The sequence below is a fragment of the Triticum urartu genome, chromosome 3A (genome assembly GCF_056163025.1).
Source record: "Triticum urartu cultivar PI428250 chromosome 3A, HENAU_Tu73, whole genome shotgun sequence".
Lineage (NCBI taxonomy): Eukaryota > Viridiplantae > Streptophyta > Magnoliopsida > Poales > Poaceae > Triticum > Triticum urartu.
The window spans coordinates 86679763-86695893 of record NC_141875.1 but is presented as its reverse complement, the minus strand read 5'-3'; the positions used below and the strand labels follow the sequence as shown (position 1 = coordinate 86695893).

General features: G+C 44.5%; 1 protein-coding gene across 2 annotated transcripts; it reads right to left on the bottom strand.

Moving 5' to 3' along the window:
• Positions 1-2647: 2647 nt before the first annotated feature.
• Positions 2648-10335, bottom strand: LOC125543003 (BTB/POZ domain-containing protein POB1-like). Of its 2 annotated transcripts, none has more exons than XM_087546479.1 (5): positions 10020-10335; positions 4845-4960; positions 4710-4773; positions 3865-4144; positions 2648-3748 (listed from the first exon to the last, which is right to left on the bottom strand). In XM_087546479.1, the coding sequence occupies exons 1-5, from the start codon at positions 10228-10230 to the stop codon at positions 2917-2919; spliced, it is 1503 nt and encodes a 500-aa protein (XP_087402605.1). In that variant the 5' UTR covers positions 10231-10335; the 3' UTR covers positions 2648-2916. The 2 variants fall into 2 exon arrangements, with proteins under 2 accessions (XP_087402605.1, XP_087402606.1); XM_087546480.1 differs by lacking the exon at positions 10020-10335 and adding an exon at positions 5356-6067 and having other exon boundaries at positions 2649-3748.
• Between the last annotated feature and the right edge of the window lie 5796 nt (positions 10336-16131).

Sequence of the window (16131 nt, the reverse complement as noted above, 5' to 3'; positions counted from 1 at the left end):
CCACAAAGACATACACCTTCAGCGGCCTACTCTATTTACAAGGATTTTCATATCCCGCTAACTTGCTTGACATGATTAGTGTGGAATCTCCAAGTCTGTTCTGTCAGATCCAAGATTCCTTTACAACCTCAATAGTTTGACCTCAGCGGCAGTGATAAAACATATCACAACGTATTACCAAAGATGGGTATACCGACAAAATGAGAAAGTCAAAAGCCGAATAATCAGCTCAGACCCGGTATACTCGCCGAAGAAATCAAGTACACGGTCAGTCTGTTAGGAAAAAAGCAATTGTCCGTCAGCCCCCTGTCGGGCCAGTCTCAAGATACAAATATTTGAGGTATGACACAGCTATAACTCCATACACCGTTATATATATTGCTCCATAAATCGAAGAACAGTCTCCTCCATAAATCGAAATGGGCCTCGCAGCCTAGGAATAGCTCGCATAAAGCGACGTAACCCGCAATATGAGGATAGAGGCGGGAGTGAGACTGTGCAGTTGGAGGCCGTAATACTCCAGCAAACCTCGGAGGAAGGGATGGATCGGAAATCCAACACCTCTTAACAAGAAGGGGACGAAGCATACTCGCTCTCCCTTGGACGGATTGGGGAAGCTCTCCGTTTGAGCCCCGCCCTTGAAGGACGTCATCCCTGCTCGTACGGGGACCAAGTCCGCGGGGGGAAGAAAGCCCTGTGTTTGTAGCTTCGCCAGCTGACTGTGGGATACGGAACATCTCTCCCAATCACCCTTCTTGGAGCCGTGGGGACGAGAGGAAGAGCCGGGAGCGCTAGCCATGTTGGGGTGGTTTTTCTTAGCAAGCTCTGAGGATTTTTCACGGGGTGTGGAATGGATCTGAGATCTATTCTCTTTAAATAGGCATATTTGTGGTACAGTCGGGGTGGTATATGCAAAAATACCCTGACCTCTCGCATTCGCTCGACACGTGGAAACTGAAGTTGTTGATGCATAGAAGTCGAGGAGTACAACATTAAATGGAATGCCGAACACACTACTCGGAAGTCATCGGTGGAGGAACCCGCCTTGCAGTGCCGAAGATAATCTATGTGTCGAACACCTCGTCACTGAAGACTGGTTTGGGGGCTACTGAGGGAGTCCTGGACTAAGGGGTCCTCGGGCGTCCGACCTGTTAGCCATGGGCCGGACTGATGGGCTGTGAAGATATGAAGACCGAAGACTGCACCCGTGTCCAAATGGGACTCTCCTTGGCGTGGAAGGCAAGCTTGGCGACCGAACATGTAGATTTCTTTCTTTGTAACCGACCTTGTGTAACCCTAGATCTCCCCGGTGTCTATATAAACCGGAGGCCTTAGTCCAGAGAGGAGGAGATATTTATTACCATAGCCATACAAGCTAGACCTCTAGGGTTTAGCCATTACGATCTCAAGGTAGATCAACTCTTGTAATACTCGTATTCATCAATATCAATCAAGCAGGACGTAGGGTATTACCTCCATAGAGAGGGCCCGAACCTGGGTAAACATCATGTCCCCTATCTCCTGTTACCATTAACCTTAGACACACAGTTCGGGACCCCCTACCCGAGATCCGCCGGTTTTGACACCGACACACATCACCTGTGCGCATCTCTCGGACTGAGACCACCATCGCCTACCCAAAGCAGGAGCTCCGACCCGCCCCAGGCCCCAATCTGGTCTGCCCGAGCACGAGCCCCAGGTCCTGGACATCTCCACCGCGCGGACATCCCATGCCGGCCCGAACCCATGAGAAGAAAGGAGCCACCACCACTCGCACACCAATCACTGTCGCCAGAGCTGCCGCAACATCGCCCATCATTGGTGCACCCACCACAGCCGGAACGCGGCCCCTACCAAACCACAATTGCTGTCAACCACCACTGCAGGTACGCAACAAAGGTCACCAACCCACGCCGACCGTAGCCCGCACACCCTTGTCGGAGTACAAGACTAGGCCTGACCGGAGGCTGGCAAGCACGCTATCACTAGCGACAAGCCGAGCCCCGTCACCACAACGAGCCGAGCTGTCCGTATCCCCGGAAAGGCAGATCCGAGACGCACCCGTCCCATCCCTTCCGATGACATGGTGCGCACCCCCGCAACCCGCAAACCACAACCCTTTCATGCTGCCGCCCACAACCCGCGCCACCACCGCCGGCTGCTGCCGTGGTGCCGCCACATCTCGTCCACACGTTGCGCCACCAAGCGCCGAACGAGCGAAGGAAGGCACCCCTCCGTCGCCAATGCTAGCCAGGCTTTGCCCGTCAGCGCACCGAGGCTGCAACAAGGACATGAGGGGGCAAGGATGGTGGCCTGGACCGGCGGCTAGGGTTCCGCCGCCCCTGGCGCTCGTGTGGGTGGGTGGGTGGAGGGGGGGGGGGGAGGGGAGCGCACCAATCAGCATCCACGCTTAAGAACTTCACAAATCCGTCGACATTCGAAGGACGAACGAAAAGAAGAGGGACGATCCATGTGATCATTGGGACGGATGATCTTGTAGCAATGCAAGCCCTGAACCGCTGACTGTCAACGAAGATTCAAGATTCAGCAAGTGTGTGGACTAACATTTAGAAAAGAAAAACACTAAAGTAAGTCAGATGGAAGCAGTTGAAGCACCAAGTCGGAATCTCCTTGCATCATTCAGCCAACAAAATCACTTTCCCAGCACAGAGACCATTCGCACAGGCATAAATAAAATTCTGAAGTATGATAGCAACATACAAAAGTCAGCAGTCAGCGCACACACACACACACATGTTACTACTGACTTGCAGTAGCAACCGATCAACAACAACAACACATGATTCAGGTTACCCCGGACAATGCCCAGGGATTAAACTTCCTGGCTGCTGCAGCAGCTCACAGTATCACATGCAGGGCTCAAGACACACCCTAACTTTGCTGAGTGAAATACCATCAGGTCTGTAATTCAGGCTGCTCCACCGCAGTCAGATCAACTCTCAGATGCAGCACGCCGTCAATGAAGAGGCTGTCGTCCGCAATGAACGTCGACCATGGAACTCCAAAAAGATCATCGCATCCCTCCAGCAAAGACCCGCTGAATGTGTGCCTACCGCCGTACTTGCTCAAGAATTTTCCTGACGATCTTGTCCTTGCAGCAAACTCAATATCGAAACACGACGAGCCTGAGATAGAATTTCCATATATCCCTAACCAGAGGCAAAAGCTGTACAACTCTGTCTCCTCATCCAGTACACAGTTTGCCATGAGATAGAATTTCTGACCTGCGAGATTGAACCAGTCCGACAATATAACTCCTGATGGGAAGAATCCGGAGCATTCGGCGCGCGTTAGATCCATGTAAACTATAACCTGTGGGTAAGGTCGATCAAACGCGACCGCTTTCACATGTTTGGACCCGTAAGTTCGCTCAGCAGATTGCCAAACGAGAGTTGATACATCTGCTGCAAGAGTACCTTCCATCTGGGTTGGGTAAGCTTTGTGGAGGAGGACCTCATTGATGCGCTTGGTTACTTGCTCACGGTTTATATCATCATCAGTGCATGCTAGGATCTCCTGAAGTGCGGCACATGTCATATGACTGAAGCGTACCAGCGGAAGCAAACGGCTGCTCAAGATCTCGCGTCTTTCCTCCGGTTCCAGGTATCGCGCACGGGCCCACTCAAGCAAGAAGTTATATACCGCATCTTCAGATGCTACTTGTATGTCAGTGCTCGAAAAGATCGCCTCGATTCCAGAAAGAGAGATGTTCATCACTTCTTCAAACCTGAAATGGGACAAACCATGCCATGAGTACACTTCATGCACATTACAATGGCCAATGCCTACATTTTTCTCCAAAATGAAAAATAAAAATTGCTCCATCAAATGGGGATCACTCACTTGTCTAAAATCTTGTATTTCTCAGCAAGGAATTCCCTGGCTGCACCTACCACACTCTGAGCTTCAGCAGCCATTGAAAGGGAGCATGGATGGTCAAGGTATAGCAGTGCAGATTCTGTGGTCATAGGCAGGCTTCTGAGCAGCTGACTGCAGTACCGCATGCAAGAAAGAACCTCAAATTTGTCGGCAGCCATTAAGATGTCGAGCAGAAGAGTGGGCTCAATTGTTGTCAACTTTCCACTGTACATGAAGCTTAAAAGCTCCATAAAGGCCTTTTCCTCTGTTCCAAGTAGAATGAAAACAGAAAAATCATAAGAGAACAGTTCAACAAATAAGCAAAAAAAAGGACACTCTTTTGGTACCCTAAATAATTTTCGAAGTTGACTACTGACTTACAGTATTGACAAACGCTCCATGGGAGATTAACTTTTTTTCCAATCACAGAAAAATTATATGTATACTACTACAGAAAACATACGAGTTGGGAGGAATCCAAGCGATCTCAATCAGTCAATACAATCAGATCCAATGGCTGATAATTGCATATGAAAAAATAAACTTAAGAGAGAGTTCCCTACTTAGGAGTGAGTTAATTAATCCACGATTTTCCCACATCGATGACTAAAAGAGACGACACATATCAGTGGATATTTAGATAGTGCATGGTACATGCAATATATACAGTGTGCATGCTGAATTACCAGTAAATTTAAGTGCAGAGACTATAAAAAATAATCTTTTATTTACCATAAATACTCTTATGACAAGAAATAGTAGCACAACCACAGTAGCAAATAAGAATAAAATATAAGAGGAAGAATGTTACAGTTAAGCTATCACATTACCTGAATCAGCAATCCTGATTCTTGGATGCGTCTGATCAGATTCATTCATGCCATTTGAGAAAAGCTAAGAAACATGAAGCTTATCAGAAACTTGAACTGATCATACAAATGTATTTCACATGATTATAAAATTACCTTTATAAAGAAGCGACTTCTTGCAGCAAGAATCGCTGAATTGATATGAAGGGTCTTTACTGTTAAAATTGGTGTACTTGCCATGGTTGAGAAACAGTCTATCTGTCCATTATCAGCTGCAAAATACCAAGATCAGTGAAATACAAGACAACTAGGAGAAGTAAAAGGTAAGCAATTAAACCATTGGACATATTTTTCTTCTGTGAAAATACTTGAAACACTCTGTTCAATGGTGCAGATTCATTTAATCACTCTTCAGTTATGTCGTAAATGGTAAAAATAATATCAGAAAAATTGAACGGCAATTTAGCTGCAGCAAGCAACCTAAACATGCTTGTAGCTCAGTGAGGAAAGAGATCATAGATGTTATCCCAAGGATCCTACTGGAATTTCATATAACTTCGTCAGATAACTATTTGTCACAAGCCGAACTTAGGCAATGCCTTTTGTAAAGGTTCACTGCAATCTTGACCAGGAATTGTAACATGAATACTAGGATTTCAAAACCTACAATTCCTTAAAGGACATCAAGTAGTAGAACTTTAGGTGTCAGCTGGAATAGCATCTTTTCAAGTTTTCTGAGTCGCATGGTTCGCATCCATTGTCCAGTGGCTAGTCTCAGTTGCAGTGGATTGATTGTATTCTGCTGTTGCAGGGACAGGGGATAGATGTGTTTGAACACCACAGCTAAATCCAAATATTAAATATTTGTTGTATCAATCATCATCAACCATGCCCTCCCGTCGATCGCAGGCACAGCGGCGGCAGCGGCCTTCGCCGCCAGCACGCTGGGAACCACTGGGTATGGCATGGGACATCGTTGCGGCTCAGCCAGTCTTCTAGCGGCAGGGGGCTCAGCTCCCCCCGGCGGTGCCTGCTCGTCGAGCCCCCACCAGCGCGCCGTCGGCCGGGCGCTGGCGAGGCCACCAAGGTGGCCGCGCTCCAGACCATGTGCGTTCTCCTCCGACACCCGCCGGTGCCGCGTTGGAGGAGGAGTCCCCCATGCGCCCGTGGATCCAGGAAATCGCAGGGCCCGTGGATCCGACACCGCCCGCATCGACGACCTTCGCGACGTCCTGGACCGTAAGAGAGGAACCAACGCTTTCGAGGGGGGCACCGGCAGGTGGTGCCCGGTGGATCTTTCCACCAGGAACGACCTCGAGGACTGCCGGGAAGTTGAGACCCCTCGTCAACACTAGGCGTCGCGCCCACCTGGGAGAGATAATTGCATCTATAGTCCTCGTATTTGCTGGCCACGATTTAACTCAATTCTGAAATTTGCGTATTGCTTTAATACGTTTCGGTACATGAAAATACATGATCAATACGGTTCTTAAGATTGAAATGTCAGTCCTGACTCTACACACCGCATACGTATCTCGTATTTCTGTAGTGAAGGCCACGTCTATATGCGGCCCATATGTCAGTGGGCCGAGTGGGTCGAGAAATAAAATGAAAAAAAGGCAAAGGGGGATTCGAACCCACTAGCTGTGCCCAGCCACTACCCGAACCGGCCACCAGACCAAGTGTGTGTTCTTGTTCGGCATGGGGATGCACCATATATTATAAGCATATCACTGTTTCTTTAAAAAGTTATACGTGAATTTTAAAGTATTCATGAGTTTTTATTTTAAAAAAAGTTCATCGATTCACAAAATGTTCATGATTATAAAGTAAAACGTTGTGTCTACAACAAATGTATGTAAATTTTAAAAAATAATCAACACAATGCTTGGGAATTTTAAAAATATAATTCAAAGATTTTAAAAATGTTCACTGATTCAAAAATGTATTGATGGATTAAAAAATGTTCGTCACAAAAAAATTCTGACTCTCAAAAGGTTTTCAAGAAATATTTTGCCTATGGAAAAAAAAACTTGTTTACGAGTTCCAAAAAACATGTGCGCAGTTTCACAAAAATTCACTAACTTGTAAAGAGCTCATGAATTTAGAAATGTTCACAACTTCAAAAATATGGTGAATATTTTGGGAGTGCATCTCCTCACATATATATAGGGAGTGCAACTTAGAAAACTCCAAAAACATGTTCACAACTTGTACAATAGACTAAATATATATGCATCTCGTCACATATCGCACGCACACACACACACTTATTCATGAATTGATTCTTTTCTGTTCAATTCATGAATTGATTCTTTTATGTTCATTGATACAAAAAATGTTCACGATTCAAAAGTAAAAGTTTGTATATAAAAAAATACTTGAATTTATGAAAATATTCAAGAAAATGGTTGGGATTTAGAAAATTTTATTTCATAAATTTTGAAAAAAATGGTCACTGATTCAAAAAAATAATTGATGAATTAAAAAATTGTTCATCACAGACAGCATCTTTCTTAATTTCAAAAGCTATTCAAGAATTAAACAAAAATGTTCGCCTTTGCAAAAAAACATGATCACGAGTTCCAAAAAAAATGTAAGCCATTTCAAAAATTATTCACGAATTTGTTAAAAGTTCATGAATTAAGAAAAATTTCGTAACTTCAAAAATATGCTCAACATTTTTTTAATTCGATAAAAAAATTTGAATTCGAAAAACATTCAGCCCAATTTTTAAAAAGGTGGACCGCCTTTGGAAAAATAATGAATTAAAAAATATTCACAATTTCAAAACTTCTGTATGCAATACGGCGGACTACGCTGACAAGTTAGTGAATTTTTGTGAAACTGCGCACATGTTTTCTGGAACTCGTAAACAAGTTTTTTTTCATAGGCAAAATATTTCTTGAAAACCTTTTGAGAGTCAGAATTTTTTTTGTGACGAACATTTTTGAATCCATCAATACATTTTTCAACCAGTGAACATTTTTAAAATCTTCGAATTATAATTTTAAAATTCCCAAGCATTGTGTTGATTATTTTTTAAAATTTACATACATTTGTTGTAGACACAACGTTTTACTTTATAATCATGAACATTTTTTGAATCGATGAACTTTTTTTTAAATAAAAACTCATGAATATTTTAAATTTCACGTATAATTTTTTAAAGAAACAGTGATATGCTTATAATATATGGTGCATCCCCATGTCAAACAAGACCACGCACTTGGTCTGGTGGCCGGCTCGGGTAGTGGTTGGGCACAGCTAGTGGGTTCGAATCCCCCTTTGCCTCTTTTTTTCATTTTATTTCTCGGCCCACTCAGCCCACTGACATATGGGCCACATACAGACGCGGCCTTCACTACAGAAATACGAGATACGTATGCAGCGTGTAGAGCCAGGACTGACGTTTCAACCTCAAGGACCGTATTGATCACGTATTTTCATGTACCAGGACCGTATTAAAGCAATACGCAAGTTCTAGGACTGAGTTGGACGTGGCCAGCAAATACGAGGACTATAGATGCAAGACGTCGCGGGGCGGGACCTGACCGTGTAGAGCCAGGACTGACGTTTCAACCTCAAGGACCGTATTGATCACGTATTTTCATGTACCAGGACCGTATTAAAGCAATACGCAAGTTCTAGGACTGAGTTGGACGTGGCCAGCAAATACGAGGACTATAGATGCAAGACGTCGCGGGGCGGGACCTGACCAAAACGGGCAACTCCAAAGTGCGACCCTAACATGCCGCGATGCGAACCTGATCAAACGGACGTCATCACCGAGGGGCGGGTCAGGAGAAGGACAAGGGTGGATGTGGCGCGCGTCCGTATCATGCGCGCGTCGACGGAAATCCGGCCCAAATTCAGGCTAGAAATGGGTCCCGGACAGATGAAAAAGGATGGTCGTTTGTTTGTGTCGGCACATTGGGCCATTTTTTGTGTCCATTTCGGTCTAAATGGACATGCACAGACAAAATGCGTCAGCATGTTGGAGTTGTCATTAGATGGTTTCCATCCACCTTTTTCATGACGGATGGATTCAGCGACACAGTTAAAGAGATAGCATTGCACTGCTGAAGGGCAACGCCACCAATTCCTATGAAATACACGGTGCCTAGGCAGGCTAGGCCCGGGCAGATCGAGAGGAGGGGGCATTTGACCCCGATCACACCACATGCGCCAAAGAGTGTATACTATGGCTGCTCTCATGTTAAGTAAGGGGCAAACTGGAGCCTCAAGGGAGGAGGAAAACCTTGTTATCACACACACACACACACACCACTTGTCTTCAGAAGCAAGAACTAGCACTAGGACGTCGAGTGTTACACCTTCTTGCTGACATGAACCTGGATAAACAAAGGCTCAATCTCTTAAGTGATCTGAAGTGTTTGACCCCCGACTGAATCTCTAAAAGGGGATCCCCACAATCTCCGATCTTGACGATCACCCATCGACATAAGATCTCACGTGCAAAATTTATACTAGCAGTCTGGTGTAACCGCATATGTGCTAGTGCCAAATTTATCTCTATGCAACAAGTATTTGAACTACTTGAACAAAAGTAGTTATCAAGCAGGCTAACAATGACCTTAAGGCCTCATTTGGCAGCAGGGGATGGGATCCCGATCCATTCCTTGGAAACTCCCACCCGGTGGTAGACCTTCCCCGGTTTTTCCGCCGTACCATTTGGTCGAGAGGTGGAACAGAAAAATTTCTTCGCTTTCTCGTGAATTCCCTGGGAGGAAAAAATGTATTTCCACTCGTGGATGGAGTTCCTCGTCTCTTACACGTTGTCTCTAGACAAGTTAGCGCACTCCTGCCCGTGACCCTGACGCCGGTCTGTGCTAGAGGACAAACTTTTCCCCGTCTTTCCCCCATCGTGAGTGAACCAAATGGTGGTAAGCGGGGCCATGGTTTTCTACCACGGATTCCTGTGTGATGGGAAAAATCCCTATTGTGGATTGTCTCCCCCGGGTCCTATATCCCCTACGTCCAAACAAAGCCTAAATGTTTCGATGCACACAAAACAAACTAACATACGTGAACAAAGAAAATGTCGCACTAACATAGGTGTACACCACATCAACACACGCACAAGCACATAACTTATGGATTCCCTCTGTTGCCCCCATGTTACACTAACACGGTAAACTGCCTGAATGAAGGGTCAGCCTGAGCTAAAACAAAATTACCCGACCATTTCAAATCAAATCAAGCGCAACAACCCCATATGCCCACACAAATTAACGTATGCATCGAATTAAATATGCATGCAATTCCAAATGGCCAAACATATCGAACCCAGGGGTGGGATCCACGCACCTTTCTTATTGTCATCGCCTATGAGGAGAGATCCTCCACTGACGTCGCCGCCGGTGATGACCTCTATCTGCATCACCATGTTGGAAAAGACCTCCGAATTGAAGGCGAACTCAAAGTTGGGCACCCCGACGCGAGATGATAACTCTAGGTCCATCTCGGCCTCCACCTCCGCCGACACCAACACAGTCATCATGTTTTCGCCGCCGGCCATGCACTCCGCACCTATAAAAGAGGAAGCACGCGTATGGGACCGTGGAGGTTGATCCCGGCTCGCGGAGGATTCTTCGAGAAGACAAGAGAACAAGGTCGACCGGGATGATTTAACTTTATTTGAGGGATCCTGGATGGGTTTGCTTGTCACACTTATCTTAATCATAATGGTTTTTATAATTGTGGTTGCTATTAATTGCTACAGGTGAGAGCACAAGTAACGCCAAAATGAACTCCGCGTTTAGGGATGCGGGCAAACGACCCATGAGCCCTTCGATCGCAATCACGCGGTTGCGTAGAGTAGTGGGCAATAATTAGCTATTTAATGGGCAGGTTTCCGTTTCCACTTGATTTGCGGTTCGTGTAGGGTAGGTGGGCGTTGACCGCATTTTGCTCTCACGCGTGATCTATTTTTTCATATGACGTGGTCGGTCCAATGAACGTCTTACTATTTCTTTTGCCAAAAATGATGCAAGTGTTGGAGTCGATCTCATGACTCTGCCATTGAGATTAGCGGCACTAGCCATTTGGGCTAGCACCACTGTTGGTAAAAAATTTGAACTACAACTTTATTTGTACGCAAAAGCTATAAGACAAACAATAAAATTCCTTCTAAGGGAAAAGTAATGCAGGGTAGAGATTTTATCCAAAGTTGTTAGAAACAGGCCAAAGCATCCACCATGATCTAGTAGCCAACTCATCACTAATTCTTTTTGTAAGTGAAAAAAGTTGAAAGTGGATTTATATTTATAGTGAAATAGTATTTCTAAAGATTGTAGTATCTCTTGCATATTTATAAAGTGGATTACACTACTTCACAAATACTCCCTCCACCCCATAATATAAGACATTTTTGCAAGTTGTTTTAGCTTGCAAAAACATTTCATATTTTGGGACGGAGGGAGTAGTATTTTTCGCATATCTTACACTTCTTCACACTTCTACTAATGATGGTTGAAAGTTGAAAGTGGATTTATATTTAAATAGTATTTCTTGCATATAGTTCATTTGAAGCGTTGTAAGCTGGAAGTGGATTTATATTTAAATAGTATTTTTGGTGTGATGGAAATGTGATTAGTGGAACTAATGATGGTTGCTAAGGTGTAACTAGGGTCATTGGTTCCTCGGAGATTGATTGAGGAGATGGTTAACACCCCCCCCCCCACACACACACTACAGAATGGTAAAAGGCGTGGTTTTCTGGCGAATCGAAGCTTTGGTTTCAATTTATTCGAGTCACAGAAAAACCGCGCTATCAAGAGGGGTCGAGCAACCTTCAAGCCTTGTTAGCAGCCACCATTCCCAAACCTCTTTTTTTCTCAACACTTTATATTCACTACTGCAGGATGCTGCTAACGCGGCACTACGATCAGAGACCCTTTGACGAAACTGTGTGCGATGCATTAAACGCAAACGGTGATGTAAACTAACCATAAAAAAGATGCAAACCATTTGCGATGAAGGATACATCAAACACGGTTCATATTTTAGTTGTGTGTGCGATGATGGGCATACGGTTCAGTTCAATGAACTATTTGCGATGAGGCAAACAAAAAAATAGGCAAACAGATGAAGGCATGTGTGATATACGGCATATAGTTCACTCGGATAAACTATTTGTGATGAGGCGGAACAACAGAAACGGGCAGCCAGATGAAGGTGTGTGTGATATACGGCATACAGTTCACTCGGATGAACTGTTTGCGTTGGGCCAAGAGAACAAAAATGGTTCAACTTAACAAGATGTGTGTGACACGCGGCAAACAGGTCTGTAATCGAAAATGTGTGGGAAGACCGATAACAACACATACGATTCCTGTTAACAAGCCGCGTGTGTTGTGAGCAAACGATTGCTGGTATCACTGGTACAGCGAGGTGCTATACAAACAGTTTTTAACCCCTTTCCACGATGGTGTTCGGAACCGTCACCTAGTGAGTGACTGCGATAGGGGGGGTCCTTCCCACACGACCCAGAAACCGTCGGGGATATGCCCTCCTGGCACACACGCTCGGTAAAATGGGGTCGTGTGCGACCGGCGAGCGACCAAATACGGTTATACATATAGTAGTGCTAAAAAAATACAATTATACAAGCGAAATCGTTTTCGGTCGTAAGTACACCCCACACAGTCAGTCGCCGCTAAACGTTTCTGTTCGTATATACATCCCACACAGTCACTCCAAGGAAAATGTTTGCACAAGGTGGCGTAACGCAAATAGTTTTCAAGAGAATGTCGTGTGTGATTATTCATTGATCCAACACAGTTTATTCCTACAAATTATGTGCGTTGCCTGAGGTCATCGCCCATGGTGTTTTATCAATAACCGTTTGCAATAGGAAAACCCAATTAGCAGGCTAATTTACCTATTATTAGTAATCCATTTATTAATCTAATTGACATTCATATTAAGCACATAATATATTTCATTTCCATATTAAGGAAGCAGAATTTCATAATTGAAATACATCTGAGTATAACATGATATAGCTTAAGCACTCAGCTACCCCATTACACAACTGCACCAACACCAAGTTTCACATGCAACATCTAGAACCTTTCGAAATTAGCATCATAGACGGTACATAGACAGATGCATCTCATCTGGAAAACTGCTGAAGCGGAAGGCGAATATTGAGCCTTCATTCATGTTCAAGGTCTTTGCAACTTTAGGCCAGTGTCTGTAGATGATTGTGAAGGAAATATGCCCTAGAGGCAATAATAAAGTTATTATTTATTTCCTTATATCATGATAAATGTTTATTATTCATGCTAGAATTGTATTAACCGGAAAAATAATACATGTGTGAATACATAGACAAACAGAGTGTCACTAGTATGCCTCTACTAGACTAGCTCGTTAATCGAAGATGGTTATGTTTCCTAACCATGAACAAAAGAGTTGTTATTTGATTAACGGGATCACATCATTAGAAGACTGATGTGATTGACTTGACCCATTCCGTTAGCTTAGCACTCGATCGTTTAGTATGTTGCTATTGCTTTCTTCATGACTTATACATGTTCCTATGACTATGAGATTATGCAACTCCCGTTTACCGGAGGAACACTTTGTGTGCTACCAAACGTCACAACGTAACTGGGTGATTATAAAGGAGCTCTATAGGTGTCTCCAAAGGTGAATGTTGGGTTGGCGTATTTCGAGATTAGGATTTGTCACTCCGATTGTCGGAGAGGTATCTCTGGGCCCTCTCGGTAATGCACATCACATAAGCCTTGCAAGCATTACAACTAATAAGTTGGTTGCAAGATGATGTATTATGAAACGAGTAAAGAGACTTGCCGATAACGAGATTGAACTAGGTATTAAGATACCGACGATCGAATCTCGGGCAAGTAACATACCGATGACAAAGGGAACAACGTATGTTGTTATGCGGTCTGACCGATAAAGATCTTCGTAGAATATGTGGGAGACAATATGAGCATCCAGGTTCCGCTATTGGTTATTGACCGGAGACGTGTCTCGGTCATGTCTACATTGCTCTCGAACCCGTAGGGTCCGCACGCTTAAGGTTTCGATGACAGTTATATTATGAGTTTATGAGTTTTGATGTACCGAAGGAGTTCGGAGTCCCGGATGAGATCGGGGACATGACGAGGAGTCTAGAAATGGTCGAGATGTAAAGATCGATATATTGGACGACTATATTCGGACATCGGAAAGGTTCCGAGTGATTCGGGTATTTTCGGAGGTACCGGGGAGTTACGGGAATACGAGGAAGAAGCAATGGGCCTTAATGGGCCTTAGTGGAAAGGACCAGGAGGTGGCGCGCACCCCTCCCAAGCCCAGTCCGAATTGGACAAGGGGTTTGGGGCGCGGCCCCACTCCCCCTTCCTTCCCCTCTTCCCCCCTTTTCCCCCCTTCTCCTAGTTGGACTAGGAAAGGTGGAAACCTACTCCAACTAGGAGTAGGAATCCTACTCCTCCTTGGCGCGCCCACAAGGGCCGGCCGGCATCCCCCTTGCTCCTTTATATACGGGGGAAGGGGGCACCCCATAGACACACAAGTTGATCTTCGTGATCGTTCTCTTAGCTGTGTGCGGTGCCCCCCTCCATCATAATCCTCGATAATATTGTAGCGGTGCTTAGGCGAAGCCCTGCGACGGTAGAACATCAAGATCGTCACCACGCCATCGTGTTGACGGAACTCTTCCCCGAAACTTTGCTGGATCGGAGTCCGGGGATCGTCATCGAGCTGAACGTGTGCTAGAACTCGGAGGTGCCGTAGTTTCGGTGCTTGATCGGTCGGGCCATGAAGACGTACGACTACATCAACCGCATTGTGCTAACGCTTCCGCTTTCGGTCTACAAGGGTACGTAGATCACACTCCCCCCTCTCGTTTCTATGCATCACCATGATCTTGCGTGTGCGTAGAATTTTTTTTGAAATTACTACGTTCCCCAACAGTGGTATCAAAGCCTAGGTTTTATGTGTTGATGTTATATGCACGAGTAGAACACAAGTGAGTTGTGGGCGATATAAGTCATACTGCTTACCAGGATGTCATACTTTGGTTCGGCGGTATTGTTGGACGAAGCGGCCCGGACCGACATTATGCGTACGCTTACGCGAGACCGGTTCTCCCGACGTGCTTTGCACAAAGGTGGCTATCGGGTGACAGTTTCTCCAACTTTAGTTGAACCGAGTGTGGATACGCCCGGTCCTTGCGAAGGTTAAAACAACACCAACTTGACAAACTATCGTTGTGGTTTAGCAAGAAACCTAAGCTGTCATTTCTTAAAGTTTGAGGTTGTAATGCTTATGTGAAAAAGTTTCAACTTGATAAGCTCAAACCTAAATCGGAGAAGTGCGTCTTCATAGGATATCCAAAGGAAACTATTGGATACACCTTCTATCACAGATCCGAAGGCAAGACTTTTTGTTGCTAAATTCGGAAACTTTCTAGAGAAGAAGTTTCTCTCGAAAGAAGTGAGTAGGAGGAAAGTAGAAAACTTGATAAGATAATTGTACCTTCTCCCTTATTGGAAAGTAGTTCATCACAGAAATCTGTTCTTGTGACTACTACACCAATTAGTGAGGAAGCTAATGATGATGATCATGTAACTTCAGATCAAGTTACTACCGAATCTCGTAGGTAAACCAGAGTGAGATCCGCACCAGAGTGGTACGGTAATCCTGTTCTGGAAGTCATGTTACTAGACCATGACGAACTTGCGAACTATGAGGAAGCGATGATGAGCCCAAATTTCGCGAAATGGTTTGAGGCCATGAAATCTGAGATATGATCCATGTATGAGAACAAAGTATGGACTTTGATGGATTTGCCCGATGATCGGCAGCCATAGAAAATAAATGGATCTTCAAGAGGAAGACGGACGTTGATAGTAGTGTTACTATCTACAAAGCTAGACTTGTCGAAAAAGGTTTTTGACAAAGTTCAAGGTGTTGACTACGATGAAATTTTCTCACTCGTAGAGATGCTTAAGTCTGTCCAAATCATGTTAGCAATTGCCGCATTTTTATGAAATCTGGCAAATGGACAAAAAAACTACATTCCTTAATGGATTTAAAGAAGAGTTGTATATGATGCAACCAGAAGGTTTTGTCAATCCTAAAGGTGCTAACAAAATATGCAAGCTCCAGCGATCCATCTATGGACTGGTGCAAGCATCTCGGAGTTGGAATATACGCTTTGATAAGTTGATCAAAGCATATAGTTTTATAGAGACTTGCGGTGAAGCCTGTATTTACAAGAAAGTGAGTGGGAGCACTACAGCATTTCTGATAAGTATATGTGTATGACATATTCTTGATCGGAAATAATGTAGAGTTATTCTGCAAAGCATAAAGGAGTGTTTAAAAGGATTTTTTCAAAGAAAACCTCGGTGAAGCTGCTTACATATTGAGCATCAAGATC

What these genes read in the sequence shown, in the direction of transcription:
- LOC125543003 (XM_087546479.1), bottom strand. Translation starts at nt 10,230, where the DNA reads ATGGCCGGCGGCGAAAACATGATGACTGTGTTGGTGTCGGCGGAGGTG. An exon ending in AGGCGATGACAATAAGAAAG is followed by an intron (nt 4,961 to 10,019) that starts GTGCGTGGATCC and finishes GGTATTTTGCAG; the next exon opens with CTGATAATGGACAGATAGAC. An exon ending in AATCAGGATTGCTGATTCAG is followed by an intron (nt 4,145 to 4,709) that starts GTAATGTGATAG and finishes TACTTGGAACAG; the next exon opens with AGGAAAAGGCCTTTATGGAG.